The sequence below is a fragment of the Saxophila tyrrhenica genome, assembly GCF_035928015.1.
Source record: "Saxophila tyrrhenica strain CCFEE 5935 chromosome Unknown scaffold_25, whole genome shotgun sequence".
In the NCBI taxonomy this organism is placed as follows: domain Eukaryota; kingdom Fungi; phylum Ascomycota; class Dothideomycetes; order Mycosphaerellales; family Extremaceae; genus Saxophila; species Saxophila tyrrhenica.
In genome coordinates, this window is record NW_027041757.1 from 199,928 (window position 1) to 224,395 (window position 24,468).

Sequence of the window (24,468 nt, forward strand, 5' to 3'; positions counted from 1 at the left end):
CTGAGATTTGACGTATACATCAGTGAATGATCGCCAAAATTGATGAGATGGCTGATGTGTTGCCAGGCCAAAGAGGACAGTACCGACGAGGACATGGACTACGTCTAACGACTGCCGTTGTCTCTTCTTCCTCGTGATTTGTGGCGTGCATCTCGAGACCTCGACCGGCTGCGTTCCTTCTCGTCCGCGCCGAGCAGATTGGTGTGTTGGACTGGCTTCACTTTACCACCCGTCATTTCTCCGACACCCGACGAGAGAGCTTTCTGTATCGAAGGCCAAGAGTGGATTTGAGGTCGCAGCAACGCAAGCAGATTCTCGTGGAAGCCATTCTCAAGGGCAATTTGCACGAGCTTGACGCCTTTGATGCCGGTCCATTTGCCCTCTTGTCCCTGCAGCTTCATCGCCTCGAACATGACTAACACGGCGGTCGAGCTGCGCTTGTGAACGCTCTCACGTGAGCCACGTGATCTCTCCTGTTGGGGCTGAATGCGCGGTCGATCTCGTTTGTTACCCAGGCCGAGGTGTAGACCGCGAGCGTCGTAAGTCTCCAGAAGCCGGCGGATTTCGGTATAGCCGCGCTCTGTGGCCAAGTCCAATACCTCCATGTAGTCATCCGTCAGCCATGCTCCCTTCTCCAGCAGCATGTACACCATGTCGTAATTGCCGAAATCGACAGCTTGATAGAGTGCACTGATGTAGCGACCTCCAGCAGCAAAGACGTCAGCGTCAGCCCGGAGTAGAAGCTTCACCATGCCGGCTTGGTGTTCAACAACGGCAGCGATCAAGGGTGCGTTGTATTGGCCGCCTTTTGCGCTGGCATTCGCTCCATTGCGAAGGAGCGTGCGAGCCATGGTAACGTTGCCGTTTGCTGCAGCTGCTTGTAGTGCTGTGCCGTATTCTGCAGATGGTGCGTCAACGTCGTAGCCCTCGTCCATCAGCTGCTCGAACCCCTCGACATCGTTTTGCAAGACCTTGGCCACCAGCTTATCACCAAGAAGCAGCAAGCTTGTTCCAATCGCCGATGCGATGGTGCCCTCCTGGCTGATCAACTCGCCGTCCTCCATGTCGTTCGTCAAACGATTGAATGCTCGACTTCGCACGAACTCATCGATGTTCCAGGGAGGATGAGCTCTGACATCCCATGGCATAGACTCAGTTTTGGAGACCTTCCCGCTTAGCATAAAGGTGACAGCTTCAACATAAACAGCATCGCCGTCGGCATCATTGATTGCAACTCTTACGTCCCCCAGCTTTAGCTGTGTATTCGGCCACATCTCTTCTCTTCTGGAAGTCCGGAATAGGCTCTGTGGTCCGCCCTTTTCGTACAGATGCGTCAGACACGCGGAAGCTTCGTCAGATAACCCATAAACTAGAAATCCGATCGTGCTTTTGGCAGACTCGTCGCCGTGCGCTGGACGAAGACAAGCGAGTCGAGATGAAGGGGAATTGCTGGACCGTATGTAGCCGTCGAGTCGAGCTGGCGTCATGGCTTCCGCAGCGAACTGAACATGCTCACTGATGTTGGCCCAGTCAGCAGCATTCGTTCGAAGACGTCGGCCTTGTTCAGACGAGTATGTTCCTTCTATCGTGTTGAAGGCTCGGCTCCGGCTGGTCAACACAGACGGAAACATCAAAGTGCCGTAGACGAACAGTGGCTTCCTATGTTTCTGCTCGTAGCTGGTGATCTCGGAGCGTGTAAAGCGATTTTTGGATGCTGGAGGTGTTGTCAGCTTGTCTCTGCATGACGACTGTAACAAGAACGATGGTGCTTACCTAATAGATACGACGGAGCGACACTGGCTCGTGGTATGCCATCTGTGCCACCTCCAGAAACAGTATGCATCGCATCGTTCACGGCCTCTTGATTCAACGGTTCTGCATTGATGCCGTATGAGATCCCTTGGGGTCGTACCGCCTTACGCTTGCTCTGCTCCTCATTCTGTGGTTTTGGACGTCTGTCTGCGGGCAGCTCGACAAATCTTCTGGGGCCGGGAGCTAGTATGATTGCACCGGTCTGTGGGTCTGAAGAAGAGTGCGTTATCCCACGATCTTGTTGCTGTGGTTCATATAGCCTTGTCCAACCGAAGTCATGAACAAGATGGCTCTCTCGGAGATGGTCCCGCAGCGCCTCAATGCTATTGAACAGAAGGATTGCGAGACCTTTCGGGGGGACACACTGTGGCCAGGGACACGGCAGTGACGTTGGATCGTGCTTCGGTAGTTGAACATGTGGTCCACGGGGGCCTGGGTTGACACTGAGAAGTACTGGTGGTCTTGCTGTCTCCACATGGTCTGGATTTGATCTTGCATCAATGGATGGCTCGCTGGACACCAATTGCGTCGAGTCTGTATCTCCTTCTGCTGCAGCGATGATACCAGTGGACATTACCGTATCATGCCTCTCGTGATGTCTCGCATTGGGTTCTCGAGGCTCCTCGAGCTGCTTCTCAACTTGTACCTTGACCGGGCATTGCGCTGATTGAGGTTCGCTATCGCTGAAGTCCAATGGCACGGTTACATTCTCGAGCAGATTCCGTGCTTCGTGCGGTGCCACATTGCCATAGGCTTGCAATGTGATCTGATCCTCCTCTACCGATGGCGGTTCGTAGTTCTCCGGCAACGGCGTATGCATCACTTCTTCCGGCTCGTCAACAAAGTTGAGGTTCTCTGCCGTGATTGTCACCTCCTCATCGTATCCAATCGCCTCTGCATAGGACGGTGGACCCGGATCGGTGTGAGAGCCGCGTATCCATCGGTCACGATAGCAGCATAGTCCCTGATAGTTCGGACCACCGTCCAGCTCATATATCCGACGAACAAGATCTTGTGCCTCGAGTCGACGGTCGGGCTCTGGTCGGCACATCATCTCCACCAGTTCGATGATCCGCCCATCATGAGGAATGTCCGAGGCCATGAAGACGTCTTTGAGCTGTTTGAGCCATTCCATGAGAGCATGCTGATTTTGGTAGTAGTGCTTTCGGCGTTTGCCGGAACTGTTGAAGAAGGTGGCGATGTCCTCGAACTTCCGGTCAGCGAGGACAGTGCACATTTCCATGAAGACACATCCAAGTGACCAGATGTCGCTTGGCTTGCCGCGTGCTTGTGAGTACTGTGCTTCCGGAGCCAGGTATTTGAGCGTGAAAAACTTTTGCGTGCCTTCGGTCATGCCCGACACATCACCGGTCCAGGCATATGAGGTGCCAAAGTCTGCAATGTACACCTTGTAGTCTTTCACTAAGATATTCTCAGGCTTGATGTCCTTGTGGCGAACCTTCCCCTCCTTGTTGTTATGCAAATAATCTATGGCAGTGGCAATACAGCCGAAGAATGATCGAATCTTGATCTTGCGGTCACGTCGGTCATCGAGGGTATCCAGCGGCTGCTTGAGGAAAGCGGCAAGGTTCATATCGGCCACAGGCGACATCAACAGGCCGACACAGACTCTATCCGTGTATGAGCCCACCAGCTGGACAATGTGGCGGTGCGTCAAGCGTTTGAGGATGTCGAGCTCGTTGGCAAATAGATCAATGCTTCGTTGGTCGTCTTTGGAGAATGCGTTTCGCCCGATCTTTTTCAACGCAAAGTGACTAAGAGTACGTTTGCCAACGACATGATCAACTTGTGTCTGGACTATTCAATCGTAGTCAGTAGATGCATGCAGAATAGCGAAGACGTCTGCACTTACAGCCTGCCATGCCAGTTCCGAGAGTTCGAATGTAAATGAACAGAGTATCAGCACTTCCGCCTTCGAAATGCTGGTGTGCGCCTCCTTTTCTTTCGAGGATGGCTCCGCGGCCTGTCAGAACATTGTTCTGATAGCTTAGAAACAAGTCTCGTTCAGATCCAGTCAGCCCGTTCGGGAGGTTGCCTTTCTGGTAAGGCAAGTATATATCGGATCGCTCTTCCGCGACAAATGAGTCCATTGCGCTTTCGAGCCCCGTCATATACAGCACGACGTACGTCCGTGGCCTAAGCGCCCACTTGGGTTTGCCTCGTAGTTTAAGCAGCTCCGCAATGCGCTCAAATTCGGCCTCCCGGAACATCTTGCGAGGAGGTGTTTTGTACCGGCTTGGATCCGGCAGCATCTGGCCCAGGTGTGTGTAGAAGTCATTGTCGGAGAGCAATTGGCTGAAGCTTTGGTATAATGATTGTGCCGCATGGTTTCGGCTCTGTGTTGCTGCGAGTGAAGCAATGTCGCTGATCACTTTCCTGCGATGCGCCCAACAGTTATGAGCTGCATTCCTGGGAGATTCCATGGCTTCAGATGGTCGGTCGCGGCTTTTCTCTCATGTGAGAAGTTTCTCGGTCCTCTAAAGCACAAGGTTATTAGCTTTTCACTGCTCGACGCATGAATCCATCGAGTCGAGCAGAGGGCGCGCCTGAAGTACGAGACAGCGGCAGCCTTGTCGCCTCAGCCTTCTCTGCATCAGGTGATGGTACGGAGTTGGTATGCATGATTGCGCCCCCGCTGGTTCAGCTGCACAGCCTTGCAGGCTTGCTCATCCAGCAAGGCACGGCCGGGCTGCCATTAATACGAGCTGCCGCCTCAAGGCTCGTGTACAATACATGTCAATTGTCCGCCGGATACGTATCAATTGTCCACCGAGAACCGACCAAGGAGATTGAATTCTTCTGCCAAAGATGGATCCCGTCACAGCTGCAGGAATTGGCATTAGTATAACCTCACTCGCATTCCAGGTATTTTCGGGCTGCATCGTCGGTAAGGAGTATGCCTTGGTCTGTGACATGGAAGCTCACAGATATAGGATACGAAATGTTCATCGACGTCCGACACATGCCAGCCGACTATGAGCACCTCAGGACGAGGTTGCGCATCGAGCAGAGCAGGTGTCTGCATTGGGGCCAAAATGTTGGCTTGGCAGAGGATCTGCTTGATGAGACGAACCAACTTCTCCGTCTGAATCATAACTTGGTGTTGGATGTACTGCACGAGATACAAAGGTCATTTCGTTCATGCCTGGAGATCACCACCAGGTATGATCCGTACGTACAATCAACAGGATCGGCAGAATCAAAAGATGCCACAACACCGAAAAGAAACCCTCTGCAAAAGATCATCTCATTTTGGAAGCGCAGCGGTCGAGTGGTAGGGAGGGTTGAGTGGGCAATGCTGAAGAAAGGCTCATTCGAAGACCTGGTGACGACGTTGATTAGTTATAATGACCGCATAGAGTCATTGTTGGATCGCAAGTCACTGGACGACGTCCGTACAATGCAGGTGCGGTCGAACCTTATGCTGCTGCAGGTCACTGACAAGATCGATGCGCTGCACACGCTTGTTGATGCGATCAGAGTCGGACGAGAAGAACCTGGGAACGCTACCGACGACCTTTCGCGCGCATCGACGCTCGTAGAACCGGAAGAAACAGGGAAGGCGGCACTCATATCTCTGGCGGAGTTCAAGATGCACCGGCTCAGGATGGAGCTGCTTTTGCCCACCGCAGAATCTCAGCTCATCCCGATTGACTCGGTTACTTTGAAAGGACCACCGTCACTAACAGGTCGCCAAAGAGGCATGCTGAGCTCGAAGCCTGTTTGGCTAGAGTGGCGGGAAAGTGCTGACGAATTCATGACCAACAGCAATCGTGCACGGCAGGTCGACGCTCGCGTGCAGCAGCTGGCTGCGGTCCTGGGCACTCGGAGCAAGCCTGCCATTTTCCGGACGCTGGATTGTAACGGATATACAAGGGTCGTGAAAGACGGTCGGACCCGATATGCACTGGTTCACACCTTGCCCAAGGAGAGACCATCGGCAGGGAAGGTGCGCCTGATATCTCTCCGTGAGCTCATCGAAGACGGCAGGGTGCCATCCTTGAGCGATCGTGTAGAACTGGCATCGGCTCTTGCAGCTTCTTTGCTGTATCTTCATGTCATGGACTGGGTGCACAAAGATGTCCGTAGCGACAATGTCCTCTTCACGAGACCCACCGACGGGACCCTGATGCTGACGAAACCAATTGTGGCGGGCTTTGAATTCTCGCGACCCTCAGTGCCTGACGAGCCTACCGTGACGCATGTGTATACGCTGAAGCAGGCTTTGTATCGTCATCCGGATCTTCTGTCTCAGGCGGTCGATCGGTCGACGAAGTCTCACGATATATACAGCTTGGGCCTGGTGATGGCTGAGATCGCTTTGTGGCGACCAATCGAAGAGATTGTCGATATTGAAGTCCGCCGGACGAAAGCGATGCAAGTGCAAGGCCTGGTGTTAAACGAAGACATTCTCACGAGAATCACGAGCCGCGTCGGGCGGAAGTTCTGTGGTGCCATGCAACGATGCGTAGACGGCTCTCTCGTGGCGCGTGTTGTCGATGAAGCTGGCGACGAGGAGTCGCCTGCGGTGGCAGCGGAGATAGTACGACTGTTTCACGAGGGGGTGGTGACAGAGCTGAGGTCCATCAAGATGTAGGCTGCCTTGTCGATAACCGTAACAGTGGAACAAAGATTTTCCCACTCATCGCCTTGTAGCAGCCAAATCTTTTTACGACGTTTCCTGGGAAGTGGAAAATACAGCGCCGTCAATTCTCGGGAAGTCAACGCTCTCGAGATGCACCGGCCACGATGCCGCCCGTGTCAAGGTGCCATGGGCAGGTCTGTATGAGACTCTCAAGAGACTGCCCGCCGGCGGAAGCTCCATGACGGTCGCCTTGATCTCACGCCCCTCGTTTGCGTGGTGAGCGGTGGACAGTGAAAGCGGTCGACCAAGTCAGAGTGGGCAATAAAACGGATCTTCTCACAGACACTGACCACCCGCCGACAAGAGTGGTGTGGCCTTTTTGAGCGCAAGCTCATCTCAGAGAAGACTGCCAGATTCGCCCTGGTGGCCAATCTCACTGTCTCGTACTTGCGCGGATCGGACCAGAGCCGAGTCACTTGCGACGACTGTCGCTGGTTGACCGAATGTAAGACAGCGCAACTTTCGCCGTCTGCGCTCCAATAAGTCCGTTCCCTTTTCTTCGGGTTGGACATCAGAATCGAGCAGACCGGGTGCAGAGGGAACCCGAAAGTCTTTCGTCGTCGGGCTCGAAGTCTAGGACCACGCAATGTTGGTGTGATGAGAAGCAGTACAAATCTGTTTCATCCACAGAATGTTGAAGAAACCGCTCAGATCCACAGCAGGGACAGCTGTGCCAAGCATCAAGGTGGTCAAGCCGAAGCTACCGACTATACAGACCATCCGTACGACTGGTCATTCATGCTGGTGGCTGGAATTTCGCGCGTTTGAACTTCCAAAGTCACTCTCAAGACAAAGGCGACGTTCTGGTTTCGCTTCAACATCGCAGGTGACTCAGAGATGTGCCCGCCTTGCATGGAGATTTCCGGAGAAAGAACCTTGAGGGTAGACCGGTTCCAAGGATCCCGGATGCAGAGAGCAGTGTCATTGTGCTCCGTGTGCAATGGGATGCAGTACGGACATGCCAGAACACCATGGCCCAGGGCGCAGTGCTCTCAACTCTTACGCGGGAAACAGCCGGCGGAACGCTTGCAACGACCTCATGGCGGATCAAGAGCCAGCATCGAGCCAGCCCTCTGGTCCTGGTCAAGAATAAGATGCATGCATGGGGTGGAACCATCGACTCTAAGTCTCAGTGCCGATTGCTGGAGAGGTGGAGACGGAGTGCCGGTCGGTAGCCCAAGCGTCCTTCTCCGAGACCCGGCTAGGCGGTCCGAACGCTGCTTGTTCTGCCTGTGTGCTTGGAAGGTGCATTGAGAAGGGCGAGCGCCTGCGCTTGCTGGCGGACCTGGACGATGGATCTCCGAGAGCTGCTAAGCAGCAGAAGGGCGTATGTTTGGCGATGGAAAATCCTTCTCGGGGACAGGAACAGGTGGATCAAACGCTGATGGTCCTGCCTGTGTGTTTGCCATTGTCTCGGTCTGCGAGAACTCCTGGAGCTGCCGGCTGACCTGGTCATGGTTCTCCGTGGGCCGCCATAGGCGATGGCAATGGCATGTGTTTGGCAATCGAAAATTTCTCTCCCAGATGCGAACAGCCTGGCAGAATGCTGCTAGTACTATCTGAGGACTTTTCAATCGTTCCAGCCTGTGAGAAGGTCTGCGACTGCTGGCTGACTTGTGTGGTGGCACATGATCCATTCTCCAAGGTCAAAACGGGCGGTCCGAAGGCTGCTGGCGCCTCCTGAAACCTTCGCCGGTATTGCGAGCCGTGAGAAGGCCCGGCGCTGATCGCTGACCTGTTTGCCGCCGTCGGTTGCTGCTGGGACGAAGGCCGCCCGTGTGGCAGCCTATGGCCCATTCTCCAAGAATCAAACGTGTGGTTCAAGGGCTGCTTGTCCTGCTCGTACATTTCTGAAGTGTTCCGACCTGGGAGAAGGTCTGCGACTGCTGAAGTCTTACTGACGTATGTGGCGTCCCATGTTTCGTTCTCCAAGATCCAAGCGGGCGATTCAAAGGCTGCTTGTCTTGCTCGTGTAGTTCCCAAGTGTTCCGGCCTGCGAGAAGGCCTGCGACTTCCGACTGATCAGGGGGTGGTCTCCGCGAAGTAGAAACTCCATACGCTCATGTGTAGCCGTTTGCGAAACCCAGTGGCAGATATGTGGACTGAGAAGGCCTGCAAAAGCTCGCTCAATCGGACGATGTTCTCCAAGAGGTAGACAATGCGTAGGCTCATATGTGGCTGTCTGTGAAGCTCAGTGGCAGATATGTGGACTGGGGAACACCCCCGACGTCTGGCTGAGATGAGCAGTGTTCTCCAAGAGATAGAAGATGCGTAGGCTCACGCGCAGTCGTCCGTGAAGCTCAGTGGAAGATTTGTGCATTGAAGATGGCCTGCGACAGTAACTGCGACTCCTGGCTGAGTTGGGCGGTGTTTCTCCGCGAACAAGATATCCTGTATGCTCATGTGCAGTCGTCCTTGAAGTTCAGAAGCAATGTGCGCGCCCGAAAAGGCTTCCGACTCCTGGCTGAGTTGAGCGATGTTCTCTGAGTTGTAGAAGGTCCGTAGGCTCATGTGTAGCCGCTTATGAGGCTCAGTAATAGACTTGTGCATTGGAGAAAGCTTCCGACTCCTGGCTGAGCTGTGCGATGTCCTCCGAGAGGCAGAGGATCCGAAGGCTCATGTGCAGTGATCTGTGAAGCTCGGCAGGTGAATCTGCGCAACGGAGAAGGCTCGAACTGGGCGGAGCTGAGCGATGTTCTCCAAGGGGAGGGACACCCCAATGCTCATGTAAAGTCGTCTGTGAAGCTCAGTAGGTGAATCTGCGCAACGGAGAAGGCTCCAAACGAGCTGCAATTCTGCTAACACCTGCCACGCTGAATATTACCTACATATGTATCTTGGCGGTATTCGGGAGCATCCTTCGAAAGCAGTCCCCGTGGTGCAGTTGGCTAGCACGCGTTCGCCCGATAGGGTTTGATAGAGACCCAGGTTCGATGCCTTGGCGGGGGCATATGACACGGTATACAGATTGTATACCTTCTTTTTGCCATTTTTCTGATCCCTCGACCAATGTTTTGATCTTTGCGTGTTTCATGTGAAGATGCATCGTTCCTTCCACATTGGACTAGCGTACGAGTTAGTGACGTTCGTTTGACGCTCTGTTTGCCAAGCTCGGCCTTGGCCAATCGCGCCGTTTCGAGCTCTTCTTCGCGGTCGCGTTGTCGAACTCTTCCTTCACCTTCTACCACCACAACTTCTACCTCTTCACGCCGCCGCCTCCGCCATCACCACACCCCTTCATCTATCATCCAGCACACCTCCTCTCCAGTCCACGCCGGACCCCAGCCCACGCTGGGCCCGTATACGAACGAGTCCACGCCGGACGTCACCAACCATCGAGGGCCGTCCACGCTGGACACCTCGCACTGCCCACGAAGCGGGCGACACCGTCCGTTCGCCCTGCGAGAGACACCAGCTACCAACGATCGAGAGGCGCACGCGGGAACGAGGTAGGCCGCTACTCCCCCTTGCTCGATGACCTATGAGGACCAGCCGACCGTCGCCCCTCTTGGTTAATCGCAGGGGGGAGAGGCTGTCGACAAGCGGCATCGATCATCCTCCCCCACGCCGCGTCTTTCTCTGCGATGCTTGGAATCTTCGTTCGCGAAGTGGTGCTCGCTCTGCGTAAGCGTCGTCTCCCAGGTTGCCGATTCTTCGTGCTATTCAAAGCTTGCGGCCATCGCTGCGCGTTGGGAGGTTGTTGACCTGTGGAAGCATCGGTAACTGATGATCTTCGCGGACGTTGTGCTCTCTCTGCGAAAATGCCACGTACTTCGTGGTCGTTCAAAGATCGAGGCCTTCGCCGCGCGTTGGGAGGTTGTTGACCTGCAGAGTATCGGTAACTGACGATCTTCGCCCACGTTGAGCTCTTGCTGCGACACTGCCACGACCCCCGCTTGCGGGATGGTGTCGTTGATAAGCTGAGGCGGTGCTCCATCCTCCGAAGGATGGCAGAGTAAGTTCCCTTCTCCTTCCTCCTGCTTGTGGTGCGCCGTGTCATGGAACCAACCCAAGAGCCTCGCTGCTTCTTTTCGGCGGTACACGTAGGGTGGCGGCGTCTGCGCTTTGCGTATGGCGTCTTGCTGCTCTGCGTTCTGGGCACGTGATGACGGCGCATCATGACTTGAGGCCCCAGCACTGCACATTACCACATAATCACACCCATCCCCACCTCCATCGCCACTCCACCACCACCGCCCCTCCCTCACCTCATCGAAATATCACCAGTCTTCGAGGCTCTGTGGCCCTCTTCTGTCGGGGTCATCGGTAGTGCGCTACACTTTGGCTGTCGTCTTTCGACGTTTGCTGTGAAGCTGAGGTGTTGCATCTTCGAGACTGTCTCAGCACCTTCCCCCATCCCATAGATAAACAGGAGCGGAGGACTGGCGGTCGTTTTATGCTGATAGTCTCGTGTAGGCCATAAGAGTCTGGCGTGTCCACGGACGTGCTGGGTGCTGGAGGCTACTCAAATTCTCATCGTCATCCGCCCTTTCATCTTCTCACGCACAGGACCGGTCCTCACGGTGCCTGAGAATTGAGTCGATGCCATCAGTAGCACCGGAGACGATACAAAGCTGCCTCTCCCGAAGAAAGGGTGGCTTCAGAGGACTGTGAATTCTACACAATCCTCTATTCCTCGCCATCTCGTCTGCTGGCTGCCGATCTCACATAGCCTCATCACACGCTTCGCCAGCTTTTCCAAGACTTCGAGAAGCGCGCTCGAGAAGTAATTTTATGGCCATAAATCTCCTTACGCTGGTAGGTCTCGGAGGCTGACCTCTATCTGCAATCGACTGGGCTCTCACAAGGTGGAAACAAGCTTTGCGTTCACGCACTAAAGAAGGATCTGACGAATTCGGAACGCTCGGGGACCCAATCCGCTTCAGCACGTTACAACACTACTATCATGGACCACGTCAAACACAATTGGCAGTCACAGGCATAATATGAAGCCTCTGAGTGCACGAGCGACAATGAAAATAAGGGACACGGTCAGCTGTCAGAATCTTCATTGCTCATGCATAAAGCTAAAGCTCCTTCTTCCAGAAATGCTCCGGCGCATGACTCGTCTCATAATCCACATGCACATAACACCGCTCCACATCCGGCAGACTCTCCAGCTTCATCTGCAGCTCCTCCGCCACATCATGCGTGTCCTTGAGCGTCATGTTCTGGTCCATCACGATATCCACCTCCACAATCCTGCGCGGTCCGGAGTGCCAGGCTCGCACGGTGTCTAGGGATTTGATAAGTTCCGAGTGCGTCATGGAGATGTAGGTGATGTGCTGCAGGAAGCTCGTGTCGGCTGAGACACCGATGAGGAGCTGGAACTCTGAGTAAGCCGTTCGGGTCCAGAGGAAGGCGATGAGTGCGGAGAGGATGATGGCGCCCATGGGGTCGATCCACCATTTCAGCTTACTTCCCAGCACGCTTGTCAGCAGTCCGAGACCATTGATGAAGAGGTCGTTGCGGTGATCTTCCCAGAGGATGTGGATCTGGGAGTACTTGTGGCGCAGCGCCCAGCAGTAGAGGAACAAAGCCAGTTTGGTTGCGAACGCGATGGCCACTGCAATGACGGAGGGGAGATGGAAGCGGCCGGTCTCCTCGCCGTTGTTGCCTTCGACGAGAGAGCGGATAGATTCTACGATCAGGATGAAGGAGACGGCGGTCATGAGGAAGCAGAAGGCGATGTTGCCGGAGGTTTCGATGCGGGCTTTGCCACTGGGAAAGCGGCGGGGGTCGACGCGCTTAACGGCTCGGTTGCAGAGGATGAGCGTGAGGTTGCTGAAGAGCGTTAGCAAGCAGTCGTGTTGATATAAAGTGTAAATTCGTACCTCGCAGGGTCAAAAATAGCATCAGCCATAGTCGTGAACAACGATAGCGAACCAGAGCTGGTGGCCCCGTACACCTGCAAGATGGCCAGGATGACGTTCGCAGCAAAGCTAGCATTGACAGCAATCTTGAACTGCAACGCATCCGCGCCCTGCTCCTCCTTTGCCAACCGTACGTGCTCGTCCACCGGCCTCAACAACTTTTCAATCCGCTCATTCTGCGCCTCGTAAAACCCTTTGATCTTATGCGCCCTCACCACATCTTTCGACTGAGACACTGGCGCGCATCCCGCTGTCCGCTTCCGGGAGGTGTTGGCCTTGATAGTATCAATCTCCTCCACCGTCTTCAGACCGCTTCGGAGGGAATACGGGTCGTTGAGGTCGCTGTACGCGGGTAGGCTTTGCTGCTCGACATCATCTCGTTCTTGCTCGGAGCTGTTTCGCGAATAGACTGGTCGTGCTATGGGGTCGTGTGCGTTGGTGCTCTTGCTGTGGTCGAAGGCTGTCGTCTGCGCAGGTTCTGCTCGGTCGTGCGATTCGGATATGCGCTCCGGATATTGATGGAATGGCGAAGGGCGGAGCGAGATGGCGCGGTGCAAGTCGGGATCGGAGCGGCTCATGCTGGCGGTTAAGGAGGAGAAAGATGGAAGCCTACTCGTTCAGTCGTCTGTCGTTCGTTCAGACAAAGCAATCTACATCGCAGGACGTTGGGTGGCTCAACAGCCAAGCCCACGTGGTCGGTACCATAAAGCATGAAGAAGGCGCTCTCGCGTCGAGCGACGTCTACTCATCTGACTCCATCTCCATGGCCGAAAGACTTCCTTACGCGACTGCGTTCAGGACGAGCTCTTCAAATGGAGTCTGAGACGAGATATAGGACACGAAAATAACGCGAGATACTTGAGCGAGAACAGCCAATCATATCGCTCAATCGCAGGTTGCTCTCCAATTTCTCCCGAACGACATAAGCTCGGCAGTGGACTGAGCATGAGTATATCTCGCATTCTTGGGAGCCCAAGCAATCGCTCTATCGCAAGGATACTGAATCGACAGGCCTACGATATGAGACCTACAGCGGCAAGCCGTTGACACTGAAGTCGGCCTTCTACCGCAGGTCAGGGCGAGCCTTGTTACCAGCCTTCTCGCAGACAAAGAGAGGACGCCGACGAGGTTGACAAGACCATCTCTGGGACGGCTGGGTCTGGGAGAAGACTGCGCGGCATGCCTGGGAGCCTCTTCCGCTGTCACTTGCTTGGGCTGTCTCTGCTTTCGGCCAAGAGGCTTAAAGACCCAGATCCATTGGGAGATCAAGAGATAGGCTCGTATCTCGTATGGGCCCAGTAGGGTAGGATGGGCCCTGTCGTGCACTTCTCGCAGACAAAGACAACCGCCCGAGAAGAGTAATGTGGCCGTTTTAGATGCATTTGGATCTAGGAGAAGACTCCCATACATGCTCGATGGGCCGCCTTCACATAAACTTTTGACTGCATTTCAAGTCATAGCTAAGTAGCTACAAGGTATGTAAGTAATGCTGAGGTCTCATGCCAGATATCCTCGTCCCCAGAAAAGAAGAGAAACCACACGTCATGACTATCGCCTCGACAGCCATGTCCTTGTCTCACGCTCACGTCTCATCGATGAAGATCCTTACTCTTCTTCCTGTCCAACCTACGATTGACTGCTCCGAGCACCACCTTCAAGATCCCATCAGCAGAAAGCTTCGTACCCGACACACCCATGTACGGCACCGTATCCACAATATCCCGCAGCTCGTCATCACCCGCAATCTCCGCCATGTCATCATCAAGCTGCTTCAGATGCTTCTTCGCCTGCTCATCCTGGCCAACTTGGAAGAACTGGATCCCGATCTGCCACGGCGGCGCATCAAGCTTGTCAAGCTTCTTAGCTGCAGCGATCAAGGGGCTCTCAACATCGTCGGATGGCGCGCCATCAGTGATGCAGATGATGTTGATGGGCTTAGTGCTGTCCGGCTTCGCCTTGTACTTCGCCAAATAAGGCTTCAGAATGCTATTTAGCTTCTGTCCAGTCGGCGTGGAGCCCCATGGTCGGACTCTCCCAAAGATCTGGTCAACTTTTGCTGGGTTCGTGATGTTGTGATACTCTGGAGAGTCTTTGGCGTTGAGAAAGTAGATGTCGATGCCGTCCTCGTCGTGGGCGGTGCAGATGGGTGTGATGTGCTCGAGGGCCTCCTTGGTCTCTCGCCACAGCCCGCCTGCCATGGAGCCGGAGTCGTCGATCAGGAAGATGGTGTCGAAGCTGGAGAGGAAGGCGTATGGGTCGTCATCTTGCGGGGTGATGGCATTGGCAGACGGTTGCGCCGGAGCCGCTGGTTGCGTGAAAGCCGGAACAGTCAACGAGGAGGATGCGCCTTCTGAGTAGGGTGGCGGGGCTTCTCCGGGGCTCCTGAAAGGATTGCTGGAAGTAGGCGGATTCATCGGCCTTCGAGTAGCCTGCGAGGCGCTGCGCTGAGGGTGATTGTTCGTGCCTTTGCTGTCAGAGTTGGAAGTCTGTAGCAATGGCGCGTTGTTGTTCTTCGCAGGCGAAAGCTTGTCCTTGAGTGATCGAAACATGCTGGACCTTCGTTGCAGCGAAGAGTCTGTAAGGTGAGATTGTAAGTTGTGGTGTGGTGTATCAGTATCGAGCAAGACAGGAGCAAGCACTGTGGTCATTGCTGTTTTGTTTGTGAAACGTGGCTGAGCCTGATCAGGAAGGTTCGACCAAGTGTCACTTGATGATGATGAGCTTTTACCTTGGTAGACGCCCGTGAATGTCGACCACAGTTGAGGGAAAGTCTATAAGCTTATATCGCTGACACGAGCTCTGGGGATAATGGTCACGCGAACGATGGGTGGGCATTGCTAGTGGGCAGTGAACAGCGACATCCTCATCCATCCACCCAAGCGCTCGCCTACCGAGAACTTCGGAACATGGCACCACGAAGTGAATGTGAAGACACGCACATGAATTACGGCGAAGTCGAACGGGAAGGATGTAGTTGGAGGGCCAGGCGTCTAAGGCGTGGAGATGGGTGGGGTCGACTTGAAGGCGCAGCATTCAGAAGCCAATCAGCGCTCTCCCAAGGCATAAAGCACAGCCCGACCACACTGCCTTAAAAGCCGCCTCGTTCATGGTTTTGCAGTCAACGTACCGTGGTATTTGAACGGCGGGGTTCCACAGCCGCGGAGATGATTGCTTGCAACCCCTGAAAAACAGCATTAACGACGGATTCACGGTACACGGAAGCTGTCCACAAGGAGAGCAACCCATTAGGTCCGTGTGAGCCGTCTCCTGTACGACAATTGCCCGCTGACGGGAGTGCTATGAGATTTTTGGGTTAATAGTGCCTTGAAGAAGATTGCTAGATATGCCCGCCTGGCCGCCTCCACTGTATCTTGCTTGACACGCTTCCAAGGGCGGTTGAAATCTCTTCGTGGACTGGGGTGGTAAATCTGGGCCGCGGTCTGCTATGCAGTCGCCAAATCGGCGCAGGGCGTGGCTCCGAGAACTCCGTGAATACCTTCGAGCTCTTCGTAGGTGCCTTTAAAATCCACTCCTGGGAGGGTTCTCCGAGAGGCGTCCAATCTTTGAGGACTGTGCGGCGCTCGAGGACCTCTTCATCCTTTATCGCGGCTGCGGAGACTTATGCCGATCCCTCTGCCCGTCATCTTGTTAGCAGGTCAAACCGATGAGTGAAGGGCTCTCCGAGATACGTTCGAGGTCCGATGACTGCATGGCGCTCTGAGACCTCTTTGCTGTCGTTGCAATCGTCAGAGACGTCTGCTGAGTCTTCTTGCCATGATCTTCGGTCTAGCTCCACTGCCGTTCCGTGGCAGTAAAGAAGTCACGGATGCCAGCGTGCCTGTGTCCAGTGCCGTAGAGCCCTGAGTCCCCCTTTCTCCATAGCAAAGGCCGTTTCGCTCCAAGCCAAGCAAGGTCAGTACGATTGGCTTCCCAGCACTCGCCACAAACCGCAGCATGTGGTATGGCCCGTTGAAGCAAGTCAAGCATTGGCACGAGCCTTGTCCGGATGCCGCAATGTGAGTGGAACTTATCGATCTGATATTCCGGCACTTGCCGCAGAGTGTCCAGTAAGTTGATGAGGTCTCCTGCGTGCGGCTCCGGGGGATCGGCGACGTCGATTAGGGTTCCTTGAAGCTGGACAGTTCCAATGCGTGTGAAGAAGCGGACCATCTCACCAAGCTGGAACGAGTCGCACTGCGCTGACGAATCGTAGCCAAGCTTACATTGCCTTTCGCGGGAACTGTAGAGTGCAAGAAAGTGCGACTGCAGCGATTGGATCGTCTCGAGCATGCACTCGCGCCGATACACCAGTTCATCCTCCAGTCTGCCCGGGAGGTCCCACCATAATGCTGCCGAGACCGACACTTCCTTGCTAGCCCAACCCTTACAGATCATGCGAAGACTGTACTTCTCAACCCAAGGCGTGTGGTCGAGTAGAACGCCAACGAGTAGCCGCTGTCGTACTCGCTCCTCACCCAGAGCCAGGTCTGCCTTGGCGGTCGTTTTCGCATCCAGCATCTTCATGACCTTCTTGCGACGAAGGTAGGTCCTCACGACCTCCAACGCGTCGAATCGGTCTGCTACCACAGCCAGGTTGGCAAGATTCGCAACGGGTGGCGGTATCTGCATCTCCCTGTTGTGTAGAATATTGAAGAAGTCTCCAAGAAGTGGACCCACCGACTTCACTGCTACCCGACCTACGTCTTTGATGCTGAGAGCAGGCAGCTCGCGTGGAGGAGCCTTTCCGACCTCGCCATACTGCTCGCGTAGATTCCGGTGCTTGGCCTCGACGTTCGCCGCCTCGCTGAATCGTCCCGGTTGCAGCAGACTCGCAAAGTACTTGGAGTGTGTCGTCAATATTGTCGCGCTGACACGGTACGAATGAACCGCTGCAGGCTTGCCAACTTCGTGCTCGATCTCAAGGACGATGTCGCCGTCTGGAGCAATCTCCATACCTTTCGAGGAATTATTAGGGGCTGGTGAGTCTGCAGCTTCGCTCATAGGCGTGCTTGGAGTACTCCGGCCGTCCGAAAACCGGCCTGTGCTGCTGGTAGATACCATCTCGTTGTTCGGCCTTCGAGCGGGCCGAGAGGGTGTTGATTGTATGTACAATAGCCTGAGGAGGCTACAATCTCGTGCAGCTCATGGATATGGCCAGAACATGGTGGTGGATGTCGTGGTGGAGTCGTAGGAGGAGCAGGTGAGGTTGTAGAAGGCAGAGATGTTGCCGTCACCAGAATCTTGTCTCACTAGCGCCACTTTTAGGTCTTGGCATTGTTTACGACTTCGCGTCTCTTGACCGTGAGCTTCGTTTGCGCCGGCGAACGTAACAACCCGACTCTACACACTTACGCCCCAAAAAATGGCCAACACGAACCAGATGTCGACTGCACTTCTTACAGAGCACTTCCGATACACACCACTCGTAAGCTTGACCCGCACCCACGCGACAAACGTAGACCACTGACAGCGGGGTAGACATTACTAGACGACATCATCAACACCGTAAATGAGCTGGTCTTTCGCGCCGTGAATGCGGTAGAAGAAGGTCTGAATAATGCACCACCCGAGAGCTTGGGCTTCAAGGCTGCAAGCCCGGATGCTCCGCCAGAATCGCAACGAGATGCAATGCAGGAGGCCAAGCAGATGGAGATTGACAACGGCATCGTGAAGCTGGAGAGCTTACTGAACGCAACTGTGGACAAAGACTTTGACAAGTTTGAGATCTACACATTGCGGAATATACTGGCGGTAGGACATGACAAGGAGCAGCTGGCGGGGTGGGTACAACTGGATCACTACAAGAACCTGGACTTGTCGAGAGCAGAGGACGCGCCTACACCGGAGCAAGTGCAGCTACAACGGCGGAAACTACATGAGACGACAAAGCTGAATACCATGCTGAAGGCGGAGGAGGCGCGAAATGCTGCAGTCCTCGAGCAGCTTCGGTCGCTGATGGGTACGGACTCTACGCCGGATCTTTCGAACTCGCCTTTTGCTTTCCTCACATCTTCGCAACAAGCTGGTAGCGGGCAGACTCAGAACCAGAATGTGCAGTACGCAATCAGCCAACTGCCAGCGCTGCGACAGCATCTTGCACTGCTCAAGGACTCGCTTCAGACGCTGCCGAATGCTCGTGGAAAGGAGGAGGATGAGGACTCTGTGGAGGCTAAGCGGAGAAGATACATCGACTCGCAGTCGCGGAAGGCTCTGCAGCGGAGAGGCGTCGAGCCAGACAATGCGAGCGTAGCAGGCGGGACTGGTAGGAGGGTTGGTAGGGAAGAGGTCGAAGGGATTGAGGCTGTTGTGCAAGCTTTCGGTGGCGCTGAAGGAGCGAGCAGACGTGATGACGATGAGATGGAGGAGTGATTTCTGGAGCGCATGTGACCTTTTCGAGCGTGGCGTTCGGAGTCAATAGTGGTCACTGCTTGTTCCTGCATGCGCAGATTCAAATGAGTTCTCGATTGACGAAAGCGCGGCCTTATGCTGAAGCAACAGTTTCTTCTCCTACGCCGTTAAAGGAACCCAACGACCTGTAATCGCCGCTATCATCCCTCTCGACTCGGGAGAAGCAGACAGAGGCTGCACTCAGCTCGAGCCATTGGGACCCTCTCCACCTTGGCAACGGCATCTCACCCACCTATCAGCACCGTCGTCACCCATTTCGAGGTCGAAGAAGCAAGCTCAGGCGGCATTCGGCTCGAAAAGGTGATCTCTTCTCCATCGCTGGAAGGGCGTCTCGAACCTCCGGTCAGCACCACGACCGTCCATCTGAGAGTTGGAGAAGCCAGTCAGGTGGTACTGCTGGAGACCAGGCTCATGGTGCAGTCGACAGATAGCGGAGGGTCTTAGGAAGCAATTGAGGTTCTTTCTCACAGAGAAGAACAGCCCGCCGACGAAGATGACATAACACTTTTCGGTGCGGTCGGGACAGGGAGAAAACTGGCGCCTCCAGGTATGTTAGATATGTCTTACCACGATCGGAAACAAGTGTTGGACTTCAAGGGTTGATCACTGCGATTGATTGAATGTTCAGTGGTGCCCTCAAATCAAGTTTATTGAATTGTTCTATTACTGTCATGAAATTGTTAACTTCAAGATCACTGATCCTGCATAGACACATCCTCTCCCGCCTCCCGCTCGACACCCATCATCTCCGCCTCCATCTTCTCGCAGACCGGTTTCCACTTGACAGGATTCGCACGAGGTGGCCTGTCCTGTGTGTTGAGCTGAGTATTCCTGTGTATCTCGGGCCGGTAAATGCACACTTTCGCGCGACGTACAGGGCGATCCTTGAAGGCAGCAACGATTTCCAACCATTTTGCTTTGTCTCCGTTGTGAAAGCGCGCCTCGCCCGACTGCTCGTGCCATACGGTGACATCCTGCAGCTTCGGCAGTCGCTTGATCAATTTGTTGAGCCGGGGTATGTCTGATCGAAAAGGCGATGGGCTATGAATAACGTAGCTGACGGTAAAGCGGCGTAGACGGTGAAGTGGCGTACGAATCTAGACTCCTTACTTCGAAAGCTATCTTCGAGATGTAACTATTATCTCTTCGCCTTCCGATTCTTTAAGGATACTCTTAATATCTTCTTCCTCCTCCTCTTCGATCTCGAGCGACGGGGATCGTTTCCTTCGTCGCTTTTTCGACCTTCTCGTCGCCGCTTCGGCTTCGGCTTTCTTAACGACTTCGAGTATCTCGCGCGTATTAAAGATAAACTTTCCTTTTATCGCGACTCTCTTTCCCTTCGTACGTTCCTTACGATATCGTAGAAGCTCCCGTACCTTAGTATTCTCGTTTCGAAGAAGGGTTCGTTCGGTATTCGACTTTTTATAGGAGGAGGTAAGCCGGGAGATATACCGCTTCGCCGGAGATAAAAGATTCGTCGCGTCTTAGACCTTTTCGAGTAGTTCTTCGTTTACCTTTCGAATATCGGTCTCGGAAGGAGGAGAGCTTACTAGAAGCGTCGTTTCGAGAGCGGATTCGGTTTAGTTCGGCGTCGTAGGTTCGATAGAAGAAGGCGGTATTTCGAGCGTAGAGAGGACCTCTATTAGCGAGAGAGGGTAGATACCGGTCTTTCGAAAGCTAGAGAGAATATTATAAGATAGGAAAGCCTCTTCGCGGGCGGTAATATACGCCTTAGTCTACTCTACCTTTAAAATTCGACCCGGATCGAAGCGGGAGAGTCGGTTAGTCTCTCGAGAAAGATAGGTCTTTAGTAGGCTAAAGACTACGACGTCGAGAGGTTACGTATTTACGAGGAGTACGGCGGTAATATAACGAGATCTATTATATTCTTAAGGCAAAAAGCGATAAACCTAGCCGTAAGATACGAGGAGTACCCGTCGGTAAAGAGTAGACGGCGTTAGGGGGTTAAAGGCTTCGTTTTAGGGTTAAATACCGTCGTAAGCTACTCGTAACTAATAGAATTAGAAGTCTACCCTCTCCGACTCGACGTAAATCGATAATCTAACGGCGTAGACGTAGGAATCTACCTAGTATTCGTATTCTCTCCCTTATATATAAGAAGCGGAGGTAACGCTCTTCCCGTCGCGCTTATACTCTCGATAGCCGTAATCTACTCTTGCCTACCGGGTATTCTCTTTCTCGGGGTCTTCTTATTCTTATTCGTAAGTACTCTCGTCGATATAGAAGTACCTAGCGAAAAGCCGGACTCGTCGAAGTTATAGATATCGTTAGGAAGGTAGCTATTCTTAAGGAAGAGAGCTATAAGAGCGTCGAAGTAGCTAGCTATTATTAGATAGCTAGTACCTACTACTCTCCCGTTCTCGAGTTACCTCGTATATACGCCTCTTATTATAGGGTATCGTCGGCGTAGTCTATTAACAAAATATATACTAGGGAAGGAGGGAGGAGTCGTAGAAGTAGAAAGCGTCGGTTAGAAGAGACGGATTTCGTACGCGAGTCTTCGCGTAAACGCCGGCGAGAGAGGGTTTCTAAGGCTATCGAGTTAAAGAATATACTTAATAAGTATATTTTCTTCGGTAGGAGAGAGGTATTACTCGAGAGCGTAGCTCGTAGTATACGAAACGCCGCCGGAGATATAGCGGCGAAGTGTTATAAGAGGGATATTATAATCCTATAAGGTAGTCTTATATAATTAAGGTTAATCGTACTTCTTTAGAGAGTTAAGTAACGATTAAATAAGGGTAAGAATACTAACTTAAGCCTAATTGGTTATAGACCTTTTAGTAAGATTATAATATAAGTTGAATATAAGAATACTAGAGGTATTCTTAGTTCCTATATACCCGTCTTCGTCCTACTCGCTCGAGTAGCTATAGCGAGTACTCGTTACTTAACGGCTATCGAGCGTCGAGTACCCTAAGCTTAGACTCCTCCGGTCTAATTAGCTTACGTACTCCTCCTAATAGTAAAATCCCGTAACTTCTCTACTATATTCGTAATACTTTTAATACTTTAAATACCCTTAGGATAAGTTAATTGGGATAATTAGAACGGGGTTCGACCTATTAGGATTCTAGCGTACGACCTAGCGGAGACGATAAGATAAAGGTCGCCAAGCTAGACTTCTTTTATAGAGATAGAAACAAGCTCGACAACTAGCTTAACCAAGTCCTTATCTACTTCCGTATAGAACGGGTCTTAGACGATAAGTAGCTCTTAACCGCTACCTCGTACTTACGGGGAGAAGCCGAGTAATAGATTCGTCTAAGGCTTACTTAGAAGCTTCTCTAGAACTACGACCTAGATAGATTATTTACCTTATTCCAAAACCTTATAGTTACTATCCGAGAAATATACGGATTAAGTAACGAGAAGTAGGTTACGGTTCGTAATATCTAGTACGTAGTTTAACGCACTTTAGTATTATAGTATACTACTAAGTTTAAGGAGTTCGCTAGCAAGATAGGGTAGAATAATAATACCCTTACGACTATATACTATTGCGGACTTAAGAATACCGTTAAAGACGAACTTATACGCACTAGAGCTAATTAATCGATACTAGAAAACATTATTAAGGCGGTAATCGGTATCGACGATCGATTATACGAACGATCTATAGAGAAACGACATATAGGATAGTTTCGCGGACAATCTAGCTTTACGCCTACTAGCTAGACTAGAGGGTAACGTCGCGATTCTAACGCTATAGAAATCGACGCTATATAACGAGTACCTAAGAAAGGCAATAGGGGTCGAACTCGGGGACTAAGGAAGCCCTAGGGTAAGAAGAAGGAAGGACCGGAGTACTATAATTACTACAAAATAGGGTATTTTGTACGTAACTACCGCGGATTAAAGGTATAACCGTAGTAGCAATAGATTAACGCGATAATCTATAAGGAAAACGAGTCTCCTACTAATAAGACTCGTAACGACAAGACGTATAAACCTTCTAGCGAGGAAGGTAAGGACCTAGGAAACTAGAGTAGGGAGTTAGTCTAATACCTAAAGCTTCTAGAACTATTCCTAGTAGAGCTAGACCCGATCTACGGACTAGGGTTTATCTAGTATCTACCCTTCGAGTAGTACGCGGGAATAGGTTAGAACGAATAGGTTATAGACGACTATATACGGCTCTAAGAAGCGGATAGTATAGGATAGCCTATAAGCGAGAACGAACGAAAAGAATTCGAACGACTCGATAAGAATATACGTAACTCTAAGTAACGACCTATAATGGAAATTAATATACTAGAACAAATCGATCTAGAAGATTAACTCGAGGATATCGAGGACGAACTAGATAATCTATATAACGAACGATAACGTATATAGGAAACCGTAGATCTACTATAACTATAGTAGTAGAATCTAACGAATACCCTATAATAAGGAGACCGACGAGCCTATATACCGTTATACTTCCTAGCAAACTAGATAAATAGCCTCTACCGATAGGCCTAGGAGTAGTAAGAGAAACTCTATAAACTATTAGAGAAGTAAAGGCAAATTAGGGTACGAATCCGAATAACGTAACTATAGCGCGAGTTTAATATTATAGAAAGCTAGACGGAAACGTAGGAAAGGGATAACGGTAATAACACCTAAGGAAGATCCCTATCTCTATTTAGATAGGAGGCTACTAACCTATAAGAAATTACACTATAGTTACCTTAATAGGAGAGTAACTACGATAGTAATAAATCGGAAGAATAACCGATCTTACTATTAAACCTAGACGACGGACTCTCCTAAGAGATCTTAGATATAATCGAGACGTATATATAGTAATACGACGGAACTCTTAAAGCAATTATAGAAATTAACGACTTAGATATAATAGACGATATAATACCGGAGAGTTCCGATAGCGAAGAATACTTAGACGACGAAGGTAAGGACGACGTAGAAATTCTTAGGATAAGCGTCGAAGTACTAGCTCCGATTATTAAGATAATTCTATACGCTACTCGAGTATACGAGGAAGTATTTCCGAAAGTTATAGGAAAGCGACGCCTATACCCCTTAGAATTCGATAAGATACTCGGATATTTTAGAGCGATATTCTAGAGCTACTAACTAGTTAATACCAAGTACTAGGACTATAGCTATATTAGGGAAGTTATACTACTAGGAAGTACGTTTATAGACAACGAAGGAATATACTATACTCCTAATAGTATAGTAATAAATAAGCAAATAACGGAACGAGTACGACTACTAGACTAGCGATACCGAGAGATTATAATATACTAGTACTAGTACTAGAACGATATGCTTATACTCGAAGAAATACGATAGAAGTATATAGAGTATATACGATAGTAGTCGATACTAGTACTTTAACCTCTAGGTCCGCTACTACTAATATAGCGAGGAATAACCCTCGGATATATTAAGATAACGACGAGAGACTTATTATAGACGCAAATAATACAAGATAAGGTTGTATTTACGCTACGATACGGACCCCTTAGTTGGGAAATCTATATCGATGTTACGGACACAGCAGAGAAGTCACGGGATTTCACTGTCAGGAGGAGCACGTGAGCTGATTGGGCCGGGGAAGTCCAAGCTCAGAGTGCTCGACGCTCGCTCGCTTTCGAGCAGCGAGCACTCGACGCTCGACAGTTGTCGAGCGACGAGCACTCGCTGTAGCTGCTCGAGCGAGCAGGACATAGGAAG

General features: G+C 52.0%; 6 protein-coding genes across 6 annotated transcripts; 2 read left to right on the top strand and 4 right to left on the bottom strand.

The window, feature by feature from the left end:
* Positions 1–104: 104 nt before the first annotated feature.
* Positions 105–4,256, bottom strand: LTR77_010688 (uncharacterized protein; the record flags this gene model as incomplete). The annotated part of the gene is made up of 3 exons (XM_064807905.1): positions 105–1,714; positions 1,774–3,630; positions 3,686–4,256. 3 exons carry the CDS (start codon positions 4,254–4,256, stop codon positions 105–107), a joined length of 4,038 nt encoding a protein of 1,345 aa, XP_064653983.1.
* A 539-nt stretch (positions 4,257–4,795) lies between these two features.
* Positions 4,796–6,430, top strand: LTR77_010689 (uncharacterized protein; the record flags this gene model as incomplete). The annotated part of the gene is made up of 2 exons (XM_064807906.1): positions 4,796–5,004; positions 5,059–6,430. The coding sequence occupies 2 exons, from the start codon at positions 4,796–4,798 to the stop codon at positions 6,428–6,430; spliced, it is 1,581 nt and encodes a 526-aa protein (XP_064653984.1).
* Positions 6,431–11,505: 5,075 nt separating this feature from the next.
* LTR77_010690 (uncharacterized protein) lies at positions 11,506–12,929 on the bottom strand (the record flags this gene model as incomplete). Its single annotated transcript, XM_064807907.1, has 2 exons — positions 11,506–12,262; positions 12,313–12,929. The coding sequence occupies 2 exons, from the start codon at positions 12,927–12,929 to the stop codon at positions 11,506–11,508; spliced, it is 1,374 nt and encodes a 457-aa protein (XP_064653985.1).
* Positions 12,930–13,940: 1,011 nt separating this feature from the next.
* LTR77_010691 (uncharacterized protein) lies at positions 13,941–14,900 on the bottom strand (the record flags this gene model as incomplete). Its single annotated transcript, XM_064807908.1, has 1 exon — positions 13,941–14,900. One exon carries the CDS (start codon positions 14,898–14,900, stop codon positions 13,941–13,943), a length of 960 nt encoding a protein of 319 aa, XP_064653986.1.
* Positions 14,901–16,137: 1,237 nt separating this feature from the next.
* On the bottom strand, positions 16,138–17,412 carry LTR77_010692 (uncharacterized protein; the record flags this gene model as incomplete). The annotated part of the gene is made up of 1 exon (XM_064807909.1): positions 16,138–17,412. One exon carries the CDS (start codon positions 17,410–17,412, stop codon positions 16,138–16,140), a length of 1,275 nt encoding a protein of 424 aa, XP_064653987.1.
* Positions 17,413–17,713: 301 nt separating this feature from the next.
* On the top strand, positions 17,714–18,720 carry LTR77_010693 (uncharacterized protein; the record flags this gene model as incomplete). The annotated part of the gene is made up of 2 exons (XM_064807910.1): positions 17,714–17,776; positions 17,830–18,720. The coding sequence occupies 2 exons, from the start codon at positions 17,714–17,716 to the stop codon at positions 18,718–18,720; spliced, it is 954 nt and encodes a 317-aa protein (XP_064653988.1).
* Positions 18,721–24,468: the final 5,748 nt, after the last annotated feature.